This window comes from Amphiura filiformis, chromosome 13, assembly GCF_039555335.1.
Source record: "Amphiura filiformis chromosome 13, Afil_fr2py, whole genome shotgun sequence".
Taxonomy (NCBI): Eukaryota; Metazoa; Echinodermata; class Ophiuroidea; order Amphilepidida; family Amphiuridae; genus Amphiura; species Amphiura filiformis.
Window position 1 is genome coordinate 66153032 of NC_092640.1, and position 16169 is coordinate 66169200.

The 16169-nt window shown below is 37.6% G+C and overlaps 1 protein-coding gene across 1 annotated transcript in view; it reads right to left on the reverse strand.

Moving 5' to 3' along the window:
• The window catches only part of LOC140168668 (xanthine dehydrogenase/oxidase-like), a 47209-nt gene that overhangs the window by 8534 nt on the left and 22506 nt on the right, over positions 1-16169 (reverse strand). The window contains 10 exon segments of the mRNA XM_072192081.1: positions 800-881; positions 6353-6504; positions 6791-6982; positions 8924-9098; positions 11159-11289; positions 11645-11866; positions 12881-12926; positions 12928-12998; positions 13616-13733; positions 14563-14614. Coding sequence (XP_072048182.1) covers positions 800-881; positions 6353-6504; positions 6791-6982; positions 8924-9098; positions 11159-11289; positions 11645-11866; positions 12881-12926; positions 12928-12998; positions 13616-13733; positions 14563-14614 — 1241 coding nt within the window.

The window sequence follows — 16169 nt, forward strand, 5'->3', positions numbered from 1 at the left end:
TTGTTTTGAAACTTAAGAACAATAGAGCTGAATAATGCATAAATACACTCAACAATGGGCAATTCCAGTTGAAATCCATACACCCCTATGGAAGACTTGACATTAATATTCCACAGAGGGAGTGTGGATTATCAAATAGGGTTACCTGAATGACTGACTCTATTTGAAATATACACCCCCTGTGTGGAAGATTAAGGTCATGTCTTCCACACAGGGCTATGGATTTCAATGCACAATCAGATACACCATCCAACTTGGCTTTATTCTGTGTATGATGCACTGTTCTCAACAGAATTAAGTGTCAGAAACCCAGGGTCAGAAAGGAGTGGCATACCTTATTGCACAAGTACTCTGCTTGAAAGATTTGCAATAAAATGTTTTGTCTGGGAGAATTTGAAATGAGCTATATGTTTCACCTACATGTATGCATGCATACCTGACTGATCTAAGTTATTTAATTGACTACAATTGACTCTTCGCGTAGTTGGACATCTCAAAATAAGATACATTGTGCATAGTGTGTACATTGTTCAAGTATGTCTTTCAAACACATTCATCCCGGCAATCATTAATCACTATATATAAATGCCATGAGAAAACGACTTTGGTGCCTTATTAAATGTGCGTGCAAAATTAAAACACAAAAAAGAAACATGCACTTTTGCACATGTGTTTGCACACAGAACCTTGTTTTGGAAGCAAGATGGCAGACCTGTGCAATATTGGATTGGCTCAAATATTTAGCAGCTAGAGTGAATGACAGCAGAAAATTTCCATCAAAAGATAAGCTTCTTCCTACCTGGTGGAAATGGATTGGATAGGCTCCGGTATTGAATTTGAGTGGATGGATTGCAAGACCTCTCTTCCTCCAACGATTCTGACTGCAAAGGAAAGAAAATTGCACGTTGAATTAAAAATAGTCAGTGATTTGCCGCTGCAGAACACCCTCAAATTTGTGCACATTCAGATTATTACATTTTTGGACAATATAGAACATAATAGAATAAAACAATTTGGTAAACTATAAAACTATAGATCTGGCCCATGGGGGTCAAATGAAGCATTTTTGAAAATTAAGTTACTGTAATTATTACATTAAACATACAATAGGCTATCATTAACTGCAAACACCAAAGGTCTAGCATACTTGGTTTTAAAGTTGGGAAGTTTTTTGATATGTATTTTATTATTTTTACTCCATATTTTTATCTCAGTTTCAAATTTGTTGCCTTTGGCCCCCATGGACCATATTGTGTCACATTTTGCATTTTCCCCACCTAACTATCATACATGGTTGGCCAAGGTCAAAATTTTTTTATGGTGTTGGTCGAAAGGGCTTTGGGTGTAGATTGTAAAAATCCACTTTGCTCGCTCATATGTTACCCGTTGCCATGGTAACGACCCGAAATGTATTTTAGGTGATTTTAGCTCATTTCAGGCTGAAAATGCTGAAATTTGCCTAATAAAGAATGGGCCATAGCTCCATTATTCGAGAAGATAGAAAAAATTTGATTAGATCCTTACAATGGACCATCTTTCTACTTTCCAACAAAAAATAAAAATTATTCATGAGGTGTTCGATTGTATCTCTTTTTGACCTGGCAACACTTAAAGTTTTGCCATTTTGAAAAAGTGGCAATTTTGACCTATTTTTGAGGTGCAAAAAAACTATTGGCCATGACTCCCAGAATATTGTAATTGTGGTTGTGAACAAACCAGACCATGCCCCATTCAAAATTGATATAAATTGCTTGGGGGTTTATATCAGTAAAGCGTAGTGTTGCCAGAAAATAACACATTTGTTGAAAAGGGCTAAATTTGACTGGGAGTGTTTTTCCCCGGTATTTAAGTAATACTGAACATATTTATTATGTTTGTGCATCATGTTATCTCACAATTGAATGTTTTGGATTTAGATATTAAATATTAAACAAACTCAATTTCTATTTTGATATTTAAAGTGTTGCCAGTATTCAAAACTGCATTTTAAGGTATTTTAGTCAAATGACTAGTAATTGGCACATATTTAAAAGTCTAAAACCAAATGATAAAAGTATAATCACTTGGATTATACTTCTGAATATTGATGTAGCAGGCCTTTCAACTCATTCAACAATAAGCTATGGCAACTGCAGGTGTTGCCATAAAATAAGCAAATTTAGTACTTTCTTTCTACAGACTACATTGTTATACCCTGATTTTTGGGAATTTGAGAATTCAATTCTAAACAAAGTGTATTATGTTTTAATGTACTATATTCACGACCTGTGTTAACAGAAAAAAGACACACTTCTGAGCTCTTCTGCATTGCAAACATTACAAATAATATGAATTTGTCTGCCCTATTTCTCCTAACAAGAGTTATTTAACATGCTCATGGTAGGGGTGAATTTTGGTGGAAAACACCCGTGAAAACGTGCTCCTTGCGCCGTTTCTTTTCTTTTCTTTCTTTTTCCTTTTCTTTCTTGCTCTCTCACTTCTCTTTAATTTTTTTTCTTTCATTTTCGTCAGGGGGGCACTCTTCTCCCTGTCCCCACCCTTAGCTACGCTTACTGCAAACAGAACAAAATGTTGACCCCGCTTTTTAGTCGGTGCATAACCACATAGCTTTATTTTTGATGCCTCTATTGAACAAAGAATTGTCCAAAGGTGAAAAGCATCAAAATTGCCCAATCATGATTTGCATCATTCGACTTTACGCTGTATTTTATTGGCTCTCTATATATTTATGTTTAAATAATGTGAGTATATTTGGTTGAAACACAGCACATGCTATATAAACATTTCCCAATAAATTTTAAACACTTCTTTTAAACACTTCTTTTCTCTTAAATGAAAAACAAAACGGTAGAAACATTTCAACTTTGAAGAAAAACAAGTTCAAATGAACATTAGGAAACATATATTAAAAGGAATAAACCAATAATCTGAAAACATCAAAACACCGTAGTGCGGATGGCGCTGGCATGCATATATATTGAGAAAATATTGAAGATAAAATAAGCAAGAAACTGCAGCCTAAAATTAATGCTAAATCGAACCCTTGAAATATAGGCCTATTGAAAATCTAACTGGCAAAATCATGCAACAAAGAAGAAAACAAAGGAATTAAATTGCGAATATCATGAACATAAGAGAAAATAAGAGTAACAAACTAACATGATTATCAATGTATCATTGCCCTCTATCCCACCTTTGTCCAGCTGATACAGTAGCGTAACCAGGATATGTTCAGAGGGAGGGGAGCATATTTGGGGGGGGGGGGAGCATATGGGGAAAATAATATTAATTTCTTCAAAAGAGTCACAACCGTTTCCATTAATCAGGGACTTAAATTAATTATAGCAGTCACTTAATACTCCTAATTAGTCCGAGCATGGAAGAAGCTATGCGGTTAATGCATTTCTTCAATGTAGCGTATGTTTGAAGTAATAAAACTGGAATAAAAATAGTGTAATTTAAAAACGAAAAAATAATTCTCTGTAATTCTTACAATTATCCTAGAATATATAAAAGTGTACTTGACATGCTTTGTACCAGGGACGTAAAGCGGGGGACATGGTGGACCAAATCCATAGGCCCCGGGGTTCAAGGGCCCCAAGCAAAAGATAAAATGAAATAAGCACAGATTAAGTAGCTGCTAAAAGGCAGGGCCGAATTTACCTTGGTCTGGCTAAAATTTGGAGTCCCCAAACACACCGTGAAGAAGGCATGTGCTGCACGCAAGAGGTCAGTTTGGGTTACAAATTGGGTGCCTTCTATCAAATCGACGCGACAGTAGTGGCAGAAGCATTGCAAATTAGAGGAAGATAAGCATATTTTGTTCCGATCTTACTAGAACATTTGCGCGCGAAATTAATTTTTAATTTCGGACCATTTTAGACCAAAATGAAGGTGAAATTTGCTATGTGAAGCTAGTATGATATGCGCGAAGTGGGCAAAATTTTGCCATATTTTGGTCCCAAACATGCTGTTGTGGGCTAAGGAGAAGAAACACAGGGCAATTTTGGGACCCCTCTGGCCCAATGGTAACACGGCCCTGCTAACATGTCGTCCCTAACATGCATGCTATATTTAGTTAGTAAAATAATTTTGACACGCCCTATATGTTCTATTCATTTGTAATACACATGAAATCTATGGAATTGACTTGAATACAATAAACAATGCAATAATAAGATTTCAAGTGGTAGATTTAACTGTCACTATTTCTGCTGGGAATTTGGCCACTCAAGAATAGCATTTCACTCAGTCTACGGTAAAATTTGGCACACCCTGTAAAATAAGCAATCATTTTAGTAGTTTCATGTCATATGAAATCATTCTGTTTTCAGACTAGTATATGCAGCTTATGTTCGCTTTTTTGCACACCCTGTAATATAGTGATTGTACAGATAAGTAATTGACATAAATGTTGTAGTTTTAGAAAGGGCAAACTGTGTACTTTCTTTTAAAAAAACCAACGAATTATAGTTACTAGGAAATGATGAGATTGGCATAATACTATTCAACTTCTTGTGTGAAATTACTTTGTTACAACCTATATTACCTATCGATCACCCTGTATAATTATTCAAATGCTAACTAATGTAATGGCCATCTTTGAAGCATAAGATGTCCAGAAATGTATGGGTTTGCATATACTTTTCTTGAACTACATTTGAGATATAACCAAAAAGGTGCAAAAGGAGGTGATTTCAACCAAATTTCCAAATGTGCTCCAATGGGGTACCAACTTAAAAATGTGACCAAATTTGATTATTTTATGGCAACACTGCAGTTGCCATAGCTTATTGTTGAATGACGTAAGGCCTGCTACGTCAATATTCAAACGTATAGTCCAAGTGCTTATACTTTATCATTTGGTTTTAGACTTTTAAATATGTGCCAATTACTACATGTAGTTATTTGACTAACATACCTCTAAACACAGTTTTTGAATACTGGCAACACTTTAAATATCAAAATAGAAATTGAATTTGTTTAATATTTAATATCTTGATCAAAAACATTAAATTGTTAGATAACATGATGCACAAGCATAAAAAATATGTTTAGTATTACTTAAATACAGGGGAAAAACACTCCATGTCAAATTTAGCATTTTTTAATAAATGTGTTATTTTCTGGCAACACTCCGCTTTACTAATATAATCCCCCAAGCCATTTATATCAATTTTGAATGGGGCATGGTCTGGTTTGTTCACAACCACAATTACAATATTCTGGGAGTCATGGCCAATAGTTTTTTGCACCTCAAAAATAGGTCAAAATTGCCACTTTTTCAAAATGGCAAAACTTTAAGTGTTGCCAGGTCAAAAAGAGATACAATCGAACACCTCATGAATAATTTTTATTTTTTGTTGGAAAGTAGAAAGATGGTCCATTGTAAGGATCTAATCAAATTTTTTCTATCTTCTCGAATAATGGAGCTATGGCCCATTCTTTATTAGGCAAATTTCAGCATTTTCAGCCTGAAATGAGCTAAAATCACCTAAAATACATTTCGGGTCGTTACCATGGCAACGGGTAACATATGAGCGAGCAAAGTGGATTTTTACAATCTACACCCAAAGCCCTTTCGACCAACACCATAAAAAAATTTTGACCTTGGCCAACCATCATGTATGATAGTTAGGTGGGGTCCCTCTTTTAAAATTCTTTTAAAATTCTTTATCAGAAATTACCTCATTTTGCATTTTTTGCATGAGCATGTCTACTCCCTATTCCAGAAAAATACAGAACTAATTTTTTGGGATTAAAAAAATATTATCCTGTTTTGTCAAATGAAACATAGCTAAATCCTAATCCTTTAGTTAGTCCTAACTGGCAATAAAAGTCAAATTTTAATATTTACTCAATTTTTGGAAATAAGGGCCAAAAACATGCGTGTTTAGGGTGTTTTTCGTATGCTGTGACAATCAAGCCCAAAGACTTGTACCAAGACTAATTTCAGTTTATGCAGTCTAATTTTTGGAAAAGACATGTTTCATTCTGATAACCGATAACAAAAAAAAGTGAAAATTATAGCAAAATTTTGGCATATACTAAAGATTTTGAATGCTTAGACTTGTTCCGAGTCTTTGATTTTTGTGACTCGATTGTCAGAAAATATGCCGAAAATGCATGTTTTTGGCTGTTTTTTCAAGAAATTAGTAAAATATTGAATTTTTTTCTTTTATTGCCAGTAAGGACTAACTAAAGGATTAGGATTGAGCTATATTTCATTTGCCAGAACTTGATAATATTTTTTTAATCCCAAAATATTAGTGCTGTATTTTTCTGGAATAAGGAGTAGCTCCCAGCGGACACACAGAGTGTGGGGGCCAGGGAGTGACCATGACCTTATTACCTGTTATAGGCGTCTACCTCCCTGCGACGTACAACATATTCACTCCTCTCCTTGCATTCTTGCCAGCAGGTCCGGAAATTGTCAAAATCTTCGATTGGTAGACCAAAATATGTCAATGGTATGTCTTCTGTGTGCATGTTGGTTTCTCGCACCTGTTTGAAGCATACATACATCATTCAAATCAAACATACAAAATATAAAGACACAAAATTTGAATGAGGAGATGCTCAAAAGGCCAAGAGGTCTGAAGCTATCACACAGTGTTCAGAACATTTTTAATGTTGCAAAATTTAATACCGCTCAAAAATTTTCGAAATTTAAAACATTTTTGCAATTTTTAAAATTGTGAAAATTAATACTGCTAAAATATCCTGCTATAGGCCTAAATAACTGCGCTTTTTAAATTTGTATATAGTGCTCTTTCGTTAATACACTCACCTGGACCTGTGGCAATCCACATTTGACAGCCACATCAGATACAATACTCTCAATCAGGTACATGTTTTCAATGGAAGCAAACGCCCTCATTGGTGAGATGGCTGGGAGGTTGGTCTTGTACATGATACCCTTCACTCGCATGTTGTCAATGGAGTACACATTGTCTACGATGAATAGCAGTTCCGCTAACAGCTGAATAATTCAAAATCGTAATTAAATATATTAGAAATTGTAAAACTAGCCCATTAGTCTGAAAAGCCATTTGTCCAAAAAGAGCTAATTGAAAGTTAGGGTTTAGGGTATTTTATGTTAGGATTAGGGCTAGGGATAAGGTTAGGGTTAGCATTTAGGGTTAATGTTACTGTTAGGGTTAGGACAGGGTTAGGGTATAAATGTTAGGATTAAAGTTATGGTTAGGTTTTAGGTTATGATTGTTTAGGGCTAGGAATAAGGCTTAAGGTGGCTGTGTACTCTCAGACATGCATGTAGTAAAAGTGCAATAACTTTGTAATTATTCACGCAAGACATATAAAAGTATACATTTTTATAAAGGCAAGACATCAATGAATCTCAATATAAATACAGATTTGGTGTAAAAACAAAAATTATGAAGAAAATCACAAAGAAGTGATTTTTTGTCAATTTTTGTTCGGTACATCATAACAAAAAAACACTCTTTCCAAATATTTTTGTTTTGTTTTTTCTTAATCTTGAAGCACCATTCCAAAACCGTTTGTTTAGTTTTTTGATATTGGCCTTATTTTTTGAGATATTGACCATATAAGGCATCAAAGTGAACTTTTTAAAATTCACAAATGCCTATTTGCACAATATGATGCCTAAAATCGGAAATAGACAAAAATATAAAAAATGAGAAAATGGTTTCTTGAGTCGATCATGCTTTTTATGATGAGCATAATTGCTTACCTATTAGATGCTGTATTTATTGAGTTATCGTGTACCCCAGCATAATTTAATATATAATTTAATATAGAATCTAGCCCTAATCTGACCCTAAAACTTAAGCATTATCCTAACCCTAAAACAGGGCTGTCAACTTTTTGGAATCTCTTGGCCTGAGATATTGTCTAAAATCATAAAGTTTATTAAAAGTGTGTTTTCGTTGCATCAGCGCTGCCTGTCGCGCTTGCAGGAGGGTGTCTGAGGGACATAACATGCTCAATCTGAGGCTATTGGCAGACGTGTTGATACTAAGTTTTACTCAGGACAGTGCATGTATTGTTATAGAGGGACATACTACTGAACAGGCTGTACATGTATGCGTTGTAATGTACAAAAAAGTAGTCTAGGTTCAGTAATAGTACCTCTACTGAGGGATGTACCCCTCAGCCGTGGAAAAATGTCTAAAATGAAAGTCCTAATGAAGATATTTGGTGTACCATTTTTACACTATTAAGTATTATTGGTTATTTTTACGATGCATAAGATTTTACTACTTTGGCAGCTCTTGGCATGAGATTTACTACATTGATGTGAGATTTTACTACCTTGGCGTGAAAGCATGAGAAAGTGCCTGAATGCACGAGTCTCACACTAGATGCATGAGAGTTAACAGCACTGCCTAAAACCTAGCCCTAATTCAAATATCTTGGAAAGTTGGAATCATTTTAGTTACTGTTTTGCCAAAAGTTATAACTACAAACAAACAGGATTTCTAGAAAAAGTAGGGGCTACAACCAATATGTAGCAGGGCTCAGATTCCATAACCTCATATATCCAAATACTAAGTTGCCCATATTGAACTGTATTGCTATGAAAACAAGGACGTCTGAAATGATGTTATTTGACATATCGAGGACCAAGATGGCGGAATTTTGTGAGCTGTGTATGATACACAGTAGCAACCTACCTCAGAGGTTGGTATTATCAATTCACAAAATTACATCATCAGTAAAATGCAATTGGCATGCATTTGCACTGCGATCTACTGCAGATCTCTGTGAACTGAGGACGGTGCTCTTTTGCAGGTAGGTCCACGTTTTAAATGTGAAAAGTCCTGTGTGTGTTCTCGTTCACAGGCAAACATTGATGCACCCCACCACACATGCCCCCATGCCCCCAACATGTTAACCACTAGCTCACTACCCTCCTCCCCCACTTCCCAAGTCTTACCCCAGATGCAACACTATCCGGAATGCCACAATTAGAGTTGACAGTCAAGTCCAGCGCCTTGATTTTCCCTGTATCATCGCATCCTACTTTGTACTGAGCCAGGTTCGATTCCCTGTGTCCTGTCAGACGCATATCTTCACTTCGATTCAAACACATCCTCAATGATCTTCTCGTCCTATGTACAACAATGGGAAATGAATATTTGTAAGTGGAGACAATAATTATACAGTCTGATTAAGGGAGGACAGCCGAAATGGTTCACTGGGCTCAGCCAAGCTTTGCTGCCTTCGGTAACCATGGTAATGCATTCTAGCGAAAGGGTACCCGACTTTTAGCCCAAACCCGTAAAAGCCTGTAGAAAAGATGCGGGCTTCGCTGGTTAACACACACCGCTCCGATACCACCATTGACCAAAAATATAACTTATCTATTTTATGACCATGCAGGAATTGAAAGCCCCTTGGCATCTAATGGACTTTCTATTGACAGCAGCCAATGTCATCGCCCCGATATCTTCATGGTAGAAATCGCCATGGTAGGTTGAATCCACAGCCACGCATGGCCATTTTACTCCGACCTTATGAGACGCATAATTAGCCAAGTGACCTGACTAAGGCTACTGACAATAGCCGGGGTAATTGATTTCTCGATGTGTGAGTAAGCTTGTATACAACATTGCGGTCAATGGTCATACTGCCTCCACTGGAGTAGTGAGTGCATTAGCCTGCGCGCTGTAGTCCATACAGGACCAACGCAATATAAAATTAGAATTTTGGTCAGATTTTGAGTTCAAGACGCACAGCCTTTTCTCAAGACGCAAGCTAACAACTATCATATCTGTTCAACACGTATTTTCAAGTGTATGAGACCAGATCTGGTTTCTTGAGATGAAATCATTTACGGGAGATATTCATCATTTTCTACCCGGTATCCGAAGATTTTCGCCTGATATCAAAATCATGCATAGCAATTCATGTGTATCGATCCTGGGTATTTATTTTAGTATCTCTGCTGCACCAAATAATTATTAGCCAGGCGATGTCGGTGTGCAGCAGACAATGACCCCGGACATGCTTGTTTAATGACCACTTGAGCATTTGATGAGTGGGTCATTATTTACTTACTGAACACAAAGGAAATTGATTATGGTTGCGGCATCGACCAGTGTTTATAATCCTGCTCCTTGGAAGACTTTGTATACTGTTTGTGTTCACTTGTTTGTATCAAAGGCTCTGGCAAAGCTGAACTGTCAGTGAAGGCAGCCAAGCTTGGCTGAGCTCAGCAAAACATTTTAGCTGTACTCCCTAAAGGCTCAATCAGTGATTTGCTTATTCAAAAAATCATACAAAATTCAGTTTTTTACACCTTTGGTAGTAGCATAGATTTGTTAACAGAGCCTGTAAGTGGTTAAGCCAAAAGCTGTGTATTAAGCCCCTGAGCACTACCTGCCGATCTAACATTCTCTCTGATTGGTCAAGTACATGATAACTTCACTTTAATCACCAATCAGAATGGAGCTTTGCAAATAAGTGGTTGAAAACTGCACCAAAGAAAAAGATGTTGCTTTTTCTTTCTTTCTGCATTCCTTCCCCTCCCCAAAGAGCCCTTGGTTCGTTTAGGGTTCAAGATACAAATTTTTGCTTCAACATCAAGCTTTCACTGAGAATTATTACTAGAGTTCTCATAAAAAATCCAGGTACTCACAATGAGTAGTGACGTTTCGCAACTTACTGGCTGGTTGCTTCTTCTTGACTTAGCTGTATCCAATACTAGCACTTGCTGTAGAGTTGCCAGTTGATTTTTCCTGGATAAGCTGAGAAGTACACTATTTTGGCCTATGTATGACATACCAATATGGTAGATTTACCATAGCATTATGCATGGGAAAATTTGGAGTCTGTTCCCTTTGGGTGTAATCTATTTTATCGGCTTCTATTGGGCTATTCCATTTCAAATCCACACTACCCCTGTGGAAGATTTAGATAAAGTCTTCCACAGAGGGAGTAGGAGTTTCAAACAGAATAGACAGTTGGGTAACTTCCATTTGAAATACTCACTCCAGTTGTAAAAGATATAGGTAAAGCCGTAATACAGGGGGAGTATGGCTTTCAAAATGATTAACTCTGACCAATTGCATTTGAAAACATACTCCCCCTGTGGAAGATATTTCCAAAATCTTCCACAGGGGTAGTGTGGATTTCAACTGAAATAGCCCATTATGTTACTAGTACTTACTTCTTTACAGCCACTGCACATGCCAGGTAGTGTAAAAATCTACAAGATTTGCCACCGAATCCTCCGCCAATTCGCTTTGTATGGCAGGTTATCTTATTCTGTTCAATGCCAAGAGTACCAGCCATTTCTTCCTGATAAATATACACACACATATAACAAACAATTTAAAAACAGCACTTAAGTTGAGAACATATAGAATACATTAATTAAAGCAATAAAAGCATATGAAATGTGTTGGGAATTTTGCTAGCTGCAGTATGATGCCACTCAAGGGTAAAACGAAATTGGGATTATCAAAAATGAATGAAATTTGAGAGATTGAAAAAATTACAGCATCATTTACTTAATTCACTACCCATCAAGTGTTGATAAAGACAACAGGTGTTGTTGAAGCGCATACAAGTAAGTGAACATTCTGGATCAGATACTAAGAACCTTATCTACTGAGTTTACTCTACCAATCCTGATGAATCTGTTCAAGCATACCTGTATCCTCTTAATGTACTGAAAACCCACATACACATCAATCTCGCTAACTTCCCCTGAGGGCCTCATCACACATGCTGACGGCTCCAGGTAGAAATGCTCTTGAGAGTGGGTACGAAGACTGCCCTCAAACACTATGGGACACTCGTTGAAAGCGCCCTCTGGGTCGCCTTTGTGGAGGAATTTGCCTGGTCCATAGGAAGAGTTTTGCTGCATAGCATCCTGCATAGAAGAACAATAAAGTTTGCATGGTATTTTTTTATCCAAATCAAGACTAAAATTTGCAATGCATTGTGGGAGAGTTTTTGGACATTTTGCAGACTGACCTATAATTAAAGACAGAGATAAAAAGAATTTATCGCATCTGATGTCACTAGTCAATTATGATCCTTGATTGGTTTACACAGGATAATAGCGCGTAAAAGGAAGACCGATCTATCTGGTGCTGATCGGAGAAAAGGAATAGCAGCAAATGGCAATAAATTACATACTTTTACAAGGCAAAAAGCAGCTTTTCTAGGCATTGTTGACATGGTGCCTTTAAGTAAAGAAAGTTTCCTACTATAAAGACCTAACTTTTGAGATGGTTTGCATGTTTGAAGGTGCAAAATTAACAATAAGGTGCCCGCTTATACCGCCGCGTTCAGCAAGTCATCATCACGACACTTGTAAACAAACCCAGAAATGCTCGAATTTGATTGACAGATGACGTCAGACGCGATAAATTCTTTTTATCTCTGTCTTTAATTATATCAGGAAAATTGTTTTTATGCATACAAAATAATATTTAGATGTTTTACTAGAATGATAAAAAAGAACCATAGTTATTAAATAAATAGATTACTTATCATGTGCATCTTCCTTTGGTCAAGTTTTAGACCACAATTTGGCTATTCCATTTAATATCCACACTCCCCCCTGTGGAAGATTTTGGAAATATCTTCCACAGGGGGTGTATGAATTTCAAATGTAATGACCACATCAGGCAGCTCCATTTGAAACTCATCCTCCCTCAGTGGCAGATTCAGGTTGAGTCTTTCTTAGAAGGTGTATGAAATTCAAATGGAGCTGCCTAATTTTAATTTTTGTGCGCTTATCCCACATCTGTCCCAGTCATTTTGGGTCAGCGGGCGATTTGGAAATGTTTTCACCTGCCCGGCTCGGTGGATCCGGTACGCCCCTGGGTGTTTGTGAGAGTGATAAAAGAGAGCGCATCACCATGTGTGCATCACATACCTCAATAGTCACAATAGCAGGTAGGTCTTCATATTGAACTTTGACCTTTTGGCAGCTTGTTGAGCAATCTCGGAGTAGCGGCCACTATGGCACCATGAATTTGACCTACAGAGTACACCTGAACAACAGATAGAAAAACAAGAAACAAAATAAACAAAACATCTAGGTAGATCATGAATCAAGTCATTTGGTTTGATTTTTAGCTTGAAATGAGTCAACTGTCAAGTCACTTGAGTCACTGTACATAATGGGGTCTAGTCACTGAGTCACCTCAGTGTAAAACTGGTCAGAAGTCACATCTTATTATCTGTTATATGGCCAGTCTGTGACAATGTCCCCATGGCTCCACAATGAGCATGTTGAGTGCCGGAACATTAGCTACTACATCCAAGTTTTTGCAACCCAGACAGGGGCCCTTCTATGTGTCGAGATGAGCTCTCACACTGTCTCACTCAGTCAAACATTTACAGTTGACCTGGTAAAAACCAATTTATGATATCTTAGGTGGCCTAATGATGCGATAATACTGATATGGATCAAACATGGTGAAGAGGGTGCTATAGATATTTGGGCACTTTTACAGGACAGGCAAGTGTAGCCAACAATTGGGCATTACCCTGATCGGAACTGACTGTAACAAGGTCTTTATCATGGTTCATCCGCCTCACCTTTTATAAACAAGCCACAGTTAGAGCAGAATTTGATTTGATTTGTTTTTTGATCCAATGAACCCACCTGTTCAGTAACAAAGACCTCCTCCCCATCTGATGTCACATTGTTTCCAGGAACATCTGCTGCTGATACGTATGCTACTACTCCCTCTATTGCCAAAGCCTCACTGGTATCCACAGATCTGTTCAAAAATCAAATCGATCAGCATCACTAACCAAAATAAAATACAACAAACAAGCATTCGGATCACTATCTCAATAGGCCTTTTAAAAAAGAGGAAGGTTTTATTTCAAACTCTAAAGGTGACCTGCAGGTCAAATTGCTAGAATTGTACATTAAACACAACTAAACAGACACAATGCAATTTGCAGGCAGCAGCTCAATCAGCGCCAATATTGCAACATTGAAACAAACAACTATACAAACATCCAATCCAACCCAACCCCATCCCCCAGTAGGCAATGAGGATAAAGTGCCTTGCCCAAGGACACAACACGCTAACACAAGCGGGCTCGAACTCAAGCAACCTATGGATTATGAGTCGGCCGCCTTATCCACTCGGCCACACATGCTCCCTTTTCAATTCAAGATCGGAAAACCACAGGATTTATTCAATAAGCTAGGGGGTCAAATTGGTGCACAATGAATCAAGCGGAATCACATACCCTTTTGAGTGAAAATACAACATACTCAGCCAAAATCAACATGAGTCATCACAGAGAAAGGTATTGAACTAACACTTCCACTATTTGGCACTTCACAATGTGACAGTAAAAGAAAGAAAAATGCAAATGTTTGTCGTCTGCGGCACATTTGATTTGGTCTTGGTGTGATCTTCCAATATAAATATATATGCAGTAATGACCTAATGAATTTTGTCCACTTGGCTCGTTGGATTCGTCTATAGCAAAAAATTGAGATTAGTAGCATATAGTAATTTTGGAAGATTTTCAAAGGTACAATAAGTGTCTTTGCTCTGTTTGGCCGATTGTGTCGTCAGTCATACTTACAAGACTTTGGCCCTTCCTCGAGTTGTAAGCACTAGAGCCACATGAAGCTCACCTGATCATAGAAAAACAGAAATGAACTAGAGTCAATAGAATCTGGATGCAAGCCGCCGGACATTTTTTATGCTAATTAGCTCATTTGCATATAACTTGAGACAGAAAGGTTGATTTACAAAACTAACATGAATTCCAGTCTTCCTTGTGAAATTCGCCACATTTTGGCAACAAGGTCGATATACTTTGGACAATGTTTTACAATTCTTATGCTAATTTGCATATAACTTGATACAGAAAGGTCACAATACACAGCTTTTTGTGACTCTTGCATTAATTCAGACCCATGCACAAGGAGGACCCCTACACTGTGGTCTGAAGAATCTACTAGACTGTGATCTTTATAGATGAGTTGACTTCTGACGTCAATGCCTGGCATTGTTTTTTGCCTGGCAGTATGCATGCGTATCATATTTTGTTCAGGGCTCGTGTTATTAAAACTCCTGCCACATCACAATAAGGCTATTAAACAGGGTAGTGGTTGCATAGGGTTCATTCAAGCATATCGATATACCGGTCCCTTGCCTTTGTTGATAAACATTGAGGTCGATCTATAGTTGGGCCCCTATCCCTGTATTACTGCCATACACCTTACCATCAACTTTGGACATATCATTTGTAAAGACTTATTCTCCTGATATTTCCTGTAATGCAGACCTATATGCACAATTAAGGAGGACTCCAACATACAATTAGACCGTCCCTCGGGTCCATGGATAACAATTACATGTAGTACTGTAGACTATATAACATTAAAATTCAACCCAATACACAGACCCTTCCAATCTGTAGGCAATACGCCTTCCAGTTCCCAGTACTTTGTGGGAATTCACTTTTACCGACCCTGGGTCACACGATCTTTCTATATAACATGTCCATGTTTTCACTACATTAATGTTTGTGTAAGCGACTAAAACAACAATATTGTATCCAACCAATCAACGCAGCTTGGCAGCGTGGGGATATTTGAAGAGGCTTCCTAGCTAAATAATGTGCAAACATTTGCAAACCGCACGCAATAATATACGCAATATGGACAATATATAGGCCTAAGTCCGAGTCGAGTGGTTGCCATTTATTATTGGGCGTACATGGGTCTATCAGACGCGTGCCAGTTGAGCTCAATACCTCTGAGTTGTTGACAAGTGTCCCATCCGATCTTGCGTCACATCCTGTGGCATAGCTTTGTGCTACCATATTTGAATTGAAACTGGGGCGGGGCTTTCGTAATTGACATCGGAATCACCAGGCTTTGTTGAACGATTATTTGGAAGGGAGATCTCAAACAGATTGGACCAGTCGAGGAATCAGCGCTCAATGGACTTTCGCGTTCACTAATAATACGAGTATGTTTCTATATTGCTACATGGTTGACTGTGTGTGTAATCAGTGGCGTTGATTTGTGGATGAAGAGGAATGGGTTTTTGGCATTGAGACAACTAAGGGGGAGGGTTACAGGACTTTGGCATTTTTTCCATAGGGCATTATGTAATTATTTATTGTTACATTATCCAGAGATGGAACCGAAACGAGCCTGTGGGCCAGTCTAACATACA